The 7,817-nt window shown below is 40.9% G+C and overlaps 1 protein-coding gene across 1 annotated transcript; it reads right to left on the bottom strand.

The window, feature by feature from the left end:
- Nucleotides 1-1,142: 1,142 nt before the first annotated feature.
- On the bottom strand, nt 1,143-5,183 carry LOC121430561. The gene has a single exon (XM_041627881.1). It carries the CDS (start codon nt 5,181-5,183, stop codon nt 1,143-1,145), a length of 4,041 nt encoding a protein of 1,346 aa, XP_041483815.1.
- Between the last annotated feature and the right edge of the window lie 2,634 nt (nt 5,184-7,817).

Genomic DNA, 7,817 nt, shown 5'->3' with positions numbered 1-7,817 from the left:
ACGTTATAACAATTATATGGCGTTTAATCCAAAACAAATCCATTTTTTCCAAAGTTTAATCTCTTCTCCAATTGAGACTTTCTGAAGGAATAAATTTTCTCCTATATTCGGTTCTTACCAAAACATCCTCCCCGCCCAATGAGGGGATTGTCCTCATTACAAATTGAAACCAAAAAACAGTCAAATTCGCGCTACACATAAATTTTCTCAAAACTTACAGTCTTAATGTACTAATCTTCGTATCCCTCAACAGGGTAGATTACCGCTAACTTGGTTACTGGACGACGATATTCAGAGTTCATAGTCTTTACTTTCACATTCCGCACTTTACCGTCGTCACCTGGGTAAACTTCAATCACGCGAGCGATTGTCCACTTGCTGCGTACAGAGTTCATGTCGGCGAACATTACTACATCCCCAACGCAGACATTGCGTCGATGAACATTCCACTTCCTTCTTGTAGCTAACAGTGGCAAAACATCCCTTGTCCACCGTTGCCAGAAAGAATCTACAATGCGCTGAACCAGTTCCACTCTGTGCCTTGGATTTCGCGTCTTCAAGAATGGGCCTTGCGCTACGCTTCCCGAAGCTCGTCCTAGAAGCATGTCGTTCGGTGAGATATAGCTGCCATCATCGGGATCAGTTGGAAGTCGGCCGATAGGTCTTTGGTTGACAAGATTCGATACCTCCACTAAGCATGTATACAGTTCAAAAGGCGACAACACTTGATCACCTATCGCCCTTTTCAGTGCATGCTTGCAGCTCTTGACCAAAGATTCGGCGCACCCGTTTTGATGTGGTGCCCCTGGAGTTACAAATTTCCATGTAGTGCCTCTCTCTGCACAAAAGTCCTTCAGCTCGTTGTCAGAAAGTCCTTCCGTCATCTTCCTTAGTTCTCGTTCTGTACCTATGAACTGAGTACCATTGTCGCTCATGATCATCGTCGGTTGTCCTCTGATATAGAAGAAACGTCTTAGCACCTGTATGAATTCCATCGTACTACAATCCACTGCCAGGTCAAGATGAACAGCACGAGTGTTCAAGCAGGTGAATATTACGCCGTAATATTTTGATGTCTTGTTACGCCGTAATATTTTGATGTCTTGTTACGTCCCACTTTCACCGTCAGCGGTCCGAAATAGTCACATGAAGTAAAGTGGAATGGCGGTGTACCTGGGGCCAATCTCTCTTTTGGTAGGTCTGACATCTGTTGGGGTCTCTGTCTTGTGCTGAAACACTCTGCACCTGGTACATCTATACTTAACTGTCTTGGCAAGTTTGTGACCATGAAGAATCCAGTATTTTAGTCTAATCTTTGCCATGGTTGCAGCTACTCCACTGTGACTCGTCTCATGTACATGATGAGTGATCAGTCTTGAAACATGATGTCCATATGGAAGCAGGGCAGGATGCTTCTGCTCGAATGACGTAATCGCTTTATCTATCCTGCCTCCAACCCGTATGATACCGTAGTCATCAATGAATGGACTCAAAGACTTCAGCTCTCCTTTCTTGATCCGAGACTCCATGCCATTTTGTACATCTCTGATGATGTACTTTTCTCCGTCATCTAGTTCTGTGGGCGTAAGCTCTATACTGGTCTCCTTTTCCTTATTCTGCCGTCTGGCCTTGAGTTTCTTTACAAACTTTATCACCAATGCTGCTACTCTGACCAGTTTTCTCCAGTTAGAGAACCTCTCATAATCAATCAGATGATAACTCTGAGACACATTGAGAACTGTCTTCTCATGACGCCTCTCCTTCTCAACATCAGGAAGGTCCTCACGAACATTGACTTCATCAGGCCAATCAGACGTTGACTTTTGAAGAAAGTCCGGACCATTTTGCCACGACCCTACCAGCTCACTTGCCTTCAGTCCTCTTGATAACACATCTGCTATGTTGCTTTCTCCAGAGATGTGTCTCCATTTGCTGGGGTCTGTACTGGTGTGGATTTCTCCCACTCTTGTTGCAACAAACGTCTTGAAGGTTTTCGCCCTACCTCTAATCCACGAGAGGGCGATCGTACTGTCTGTCATTAAAATGACATCCTCAATTTCAATCCTCAGCTCCTCCAATATCGTCCTATACAACCTACTTGCAAGAACTGCAGCCTGTAGCTCAAGACGGGGAACTGTTAGTGGCTTGAGTGGTGCCACTCGTGATTTTGCTGCCACAAATCTAGTCATGTAGCCTCCACCATCCATTTCCCACCTCAGGTATGCACATGCTCCAAATGCATGCATCGAAGCATCGCTGAAGATACAGAGCAGCGGCTTACCCACTGCCTCCTTCGGAGTCAGACATCTCTCAAATGTTACCTCCTTGAGCTCTTCCATTTCTTGAAAGAATCTTTTCCACTCCATCTGACATTCATCTGGAAGAACTGCATCCCAGTCATAGCCAGTTTCACATAGCTGCTGTAGTCCAATCTTAGCCCGGATGACAAACGGTGCTGTGTAGCCAATCGGATCAAAGATTCGGGCAACCTGACTGAGGATGATTCTCTTGGTAAGTCTCTTATCCATGAACTTGTCAACTTTCACTCTGTAAGAGAACTTATCCTTCTCTCTATCCCAGAAGACTCCTAGCACCTTTTCCTCTGCTAGACTTTCCATCATAGTTTTCTCCGTTTTGTTTTCCTCTGGACCTTTTAGCTGTGTGTTGGAAGTCCAGCCTTTCACCTTAAATCCACCATCAGCAAGAATCATGTCAATGTCCTTGGTTAAGGCTTTAGCTTGCTCTATTGTATCTGTAGATGTGCAGATGTCATCCATGTATGTATCTCTTTTCAATACATCTGCAGCCTCTGGAGACTGAGCACGGCCGTCTTCTGCGGTGAGTCTCAGTGCTGTCTGCGCCATTGCTGGAGCCGGCTTATCTCCAAACGTCACGACTTGCATCACATACGTATCAGGCTTTCTGTTCACTTGCAAGTCCCTCCATAAAAACCTGTGTACGTGCTGATCAGACTCGGGTATCAGCACCCTGTGGTACATTTTTGAGATATCTGCACAAACTGCTACTGACCTCTCCCGGAAACGTAGGATGACTCCAAACAAGTTATTTAAGAGGTCAGGGCCTTTCATCCAGAAGTCGTTGAGACACTTGCCGGCATACACTGAAGAGGAATTGAAGACAATTCTGATCGGGGTGCTCTTCTTTTCAGGTCGCAACACTACATGATGAGGAATATAATGCACAGGGCCCTCATACGACTCCATTTCCCCATTTGTCATTTTCCTTGCGAAACCCATCTGTATCATTTCTTTGATCTGATTATCATAGGCTTTGGCATGATCAGCATCCTTCAGCAACCTTTTCTCTGTAGCACAGAGCATTTTTTCCACCAGTACCTTGTTGTCTGGCAGTTCCTTTGGGTTTCTCTGCCATGGATATGGAACCAGCCACTGTCGTCCTTTCTTCTGACAAGCCTTGACGATAAACTTCTGTTCATCTACCTCTTTATCTGGACAGGCGACTCCCATAGACTCTGTCGTCCAAAAATCCTGTAGATCAATGGGATTCCTGATTACTTGTACATTGAGCACGTTTCCACCCTTCTGGCCTGGTTTACCACCAAACACCACCCAGCCTAGTGGTGTTCGTTTAGCAACTAGATGTCCTCTCTCTCTTGGTTTTCCATCCCCAAGATAGAGCTTTGCATAGTCAGCACCGATGAGTAGATCAATTGGGCCAGAACTCCTGTAGAGTTTGTCAAGATGGAAAATCCTTGCTAGCTCTCTAACATCGACACCTGCGATATTATCGTTGTTGACATCTAGTCCGATAGCTTGTACCACAATGACTTCATGGGTATCCAAAGACTCAAGCTTAACCCGATATAACTTGGAATCAGCAGTCTCTCTATCTCCGCCAACTTTTGTGATCACGACTTGGATTGGATCACCCTCTAGGTTAAGCCTCTTTGCAATCTCTGTCCTGATGAGTGTCACTTGAGACCCAGAGTCCAACAAACAGTTACCAATGACCGCTCCCTTTGTACCTCGAACCTTGACTGAGAGTATTGGTAAAAGAGTATCCTTTGATCCGATACTTGCCACGTCCACTGTAGACTCCCTTTTTTCTATTGTTGAATGCAGCAAAGGATGATGATATGAGGGGCATTGGTCGCACTTTTTCCTTCGTCTACACGTGGTCATGCGGTGTTCCTTGCCAGCACGCTTCAGACAGGAAAAGCAAGCTCTGTTCGCCTTCATCAGGTCGTACCTTTCAGGTTGGCTCATACTGATAATCATTTGACACTTATCAATCCAATGATCATTGGATTTACAGTGCCAACACTTAAAGTCCTGCTTACGAACCACATCATTGCCTTTGTCATGGTTCATAACTTGGTGTACGGATGCACCTTGCTTGGTCCTGTTATCTGACCTTCCTTCTCGAATGGATGCAGTCGCCCTAATGCGAGTCTGTAATTCCTCACTCATCCAGTCCATCAAGCCCTTTAAAGTTGGTGACCTCTGCAGACGTAACCAAATCTTACGATCTTCATTTGTAAGCTTCCGTTCTATCAACGACAACATATGAGAATTGTTCATATCCTCTTCCTTATTTATCTGTTTCAGAGTGTTGTAGCTCCTCCTAACTAATCCTGCAAACTCGATGAACCTTGCATCCTCACCGTCCTTCAAGTTCTTGAACTTTGTGATGTCAGATATGATAGCATCGGCGAGATTCCTCGGATCACCGTACATGATATCAAGTTGCTCCCATGCTGCTTGATAGTCAGTTCCTATCCCTTGAATTATTTCCAGTGGTTTCCCTTGTAGGCTAGTACGCATAATTGTTATGCAATCCCTTTCGGCATATCTGGTTTCAATGAGATGCTTGAAGTCAGACTTAAAAGTTTGGTATTCTCTAATATCTCCTGAAAACCTGGGTAACTTAGGTTTTTCAACCTGCACCTTACATTGAGTTGCATTTCTTACTCCTCCAGAGCTGACATTTCCAATGCTATCTCTTTCGAGGTAGTCCCAAACCTTAGCTTTCACTTGCATGAATTTATTCATGCAATCTTCTATCCATGCCTGCTCTGATTCATATGCCGAATCGTCAAGAAGCTCACAGTATACGTCATGCTTCTCTTCCAGATCTTTGTAGCATTTCTGACATTCTTGAAAGCCCTCATCAACCTCTTTGCTGGATCTTTCACTGTCCATCAGGGGCCTGAACTTGATTCAAAGTCCTTGTGAACTTCCCTTTTGCTGACCTCCGCTTCACCTTCAGTTCGCCTGCTGTTTCAGCCATCTTGTCCTTCTTGTACTATTCCCGGAGTATGCGTAGAAATTAAATTGATGGATAGCACAGAACAAGCCGAGATGTGAACCATGGAATTGAGATATTTCTACAGTAGATTTGTAGATTTTATTCAATCTGAAATGATAAAACAAAACAGCATATTTTGAGTCATCTCATCCTGAATTAAAACATGCACTTAAAAACGAATATTTTGTGTAACCTGGTCTTGATGCATTTTCATTTGTCCATCAAAGTATTACTAAATATTCTGACCAAGATTGACTTTCATTGTTTATAGTAAAAGCATGAATTAAGACTAATATAAACCAACTGAAAGTCTGAATGTAGCAGACGATATTATTTTCTATCAAAATCACTCCTCATACAAAAGGCAGAAAAAATCATTGCCCAATTTTGGCAGGGCGCCATCAACGCATAGTTGAGTCCAACTATGCCGAAACAAATCCCCAATAGCTTTTAAAACTGCTTTTTTCTAAATTAAATGTACATGCAATTATTCATGAACCAAAACTAGTTTTGTCAGAAACTAATTCTATTATTTTTTTAAATACACTTCATGAGTTCACAAAACGTTTATGTATCAGACTCATGACCATGTTTTTGTATCCTTTTGTATATATCTATATAAATTTATGTAATTTCACCTCACAATGAGCAATTTGTCTTAAGCATAGATATGTTTTAAAATACATCCAAACTTTGTAATATGAAATTAAACCCACATATTTTGTCTCTCCATTCTCACTAAAAAATGTCTTATATTTTCATGCTCTTGCTAAGATTATAAATCCAAACAGAACTAAACTTCCTGGAAATGTTCATATATTCACATTCTCCAACATCACAAATTGCTCAAAAAAAACTAAACAAAGCTTTCAACTGAAGCTTTTCATTAATTAAATATTCAGATTTTAGATATCTTGCATCTTTTACTTTATAACACAAATTTCAGTTATGTGCATTTAAGACAACTGTGGATGGATTTAACACTAGCATTTCAAGCCAAAATTTGTCTACTAACTTCAACTTCTTTTCACGTGTACATTTATAATGAATTTTTACTTCTGTTTTTCGTCAATAACTCTTTTTGACTTTCTTGACATAATTATATAATCAACACATTATCTCCCCTATTATCTGATTAATCTACGAAACTTACTTCTATGACGGGACACAAATGAACATTGCTGAATTTTGACATAAAGGTGACGAACTGCAACACCTCCGTTAACTCATGAACGTGAAAAATCTGACGCTGAAGATAGCGCACTGCTGTAAATTGACGTGTTGACAATTTTGCTAAGGTATCTTTGAGATAGACAATTAAAACAAACGTTATAACAATTATATGGCGTTTAATCCAAAACAAATCCATTTTTTCCAAAGTTTAATCTCTTCTCCAATTGAGACTTTCTGAAGGAATAAATTTTCTCCTATATTCGGTTCTTACCAAAACAAACCCTAATAATAACACTAGTCATCATGACAATAATAATACCTATCACAATGATAATAATTGTAATATTAATATAAATATTAATACTAATAATAATGATAATAATGATAAAAATAGTAATTATAATAACGATAATACAAATAACAACACAGTTATGATGTGAGGGATGTGAACTGTAAATGTGTTGACAGGGTGACACGGTAGTTCTGGTAATTTTACCCTTACCCAATCAATTGCGTGTTTATATATATCGGGGTTTTTTCGTCAACACCAAAATTTTAACAAGGGATATTTGTAGAAGTGGCGTAATGAAGCAAAAATTTAGAGGGACCAGATATTGTGTATCGGCCAAAATTTATTCGAAACGACAGAAAAAAAAGGTTGCGAGGAAGCGAAGCGAACGAGCAAACATTCGACATTTTTACTAGAGAAATAATATTTAGTGATTAAATATGACACAGTATTCAGAAAAACATCATTGACCCTTCACTCTTTCCTTATCTTTTCCTTCCCCCACGTAAAAAAAATTGTGGGCAGGCACCACTGTCTAGCCCCCCCCCCCTCATCTGTACGTCACTGTGCACACGATTTGGCTAAACATTACAGAACATAAACTATGTATCTTTCTAATATCCGGTTACATAGTTTGTAATATATGCGTTCAAAGAGTCTTTAAAGCTCAGTCGCCGAGGGAAGGCACTGGAAATCTAAGATATGAATATTTGAATTATAACAGATAATCTCTGATTAAATGAAATAATAATGCTTACCACATTTCTGTAAGATTGGAACATTAGATGATAGAACATTTGCAACATTAGAGAACTAATTCATATTATTACAATTTATACCAAATCGTTAGCCGGTCGTAATAGCGTAATAATTGTGACGATCGAAAGTTGATTTGCTGACATATATTGGTGATTTTTGGGGGACCCGTTTCCAATCTGTTTAAAAGAGTGCACATGACGAACAGTCGCACAAACGAAAAGACCGGTGGTCTCTCCGCCTCTTCAATTCTGCCCTCCGCCTCGTCAGCCCAGAGAAGTGGGGGACGAAGATTTGATCTACTAAGGGG

Source organism: Lytechinus variegatus, chromosome 17, assembly GCF_018143015.1.
Source record: "Lytechinus variegatus isolate NC3 chromosome 17, Lvar_3.0, whole genome shotgun sequence".
In the NCBI taxonomy this organism is placed as follows: domain Eukaryota; kingdom Metazoa; phylum Echinodermata; class Echinoidea; order Temnopleuroida; family Toxopneustidae; genus Lytechinus; species Lytechinus variegatus.
Note: the sequence above shows the minus strand (reverse complement) of the source record. Positions and strands in the feature narration are given on the sequence as shown.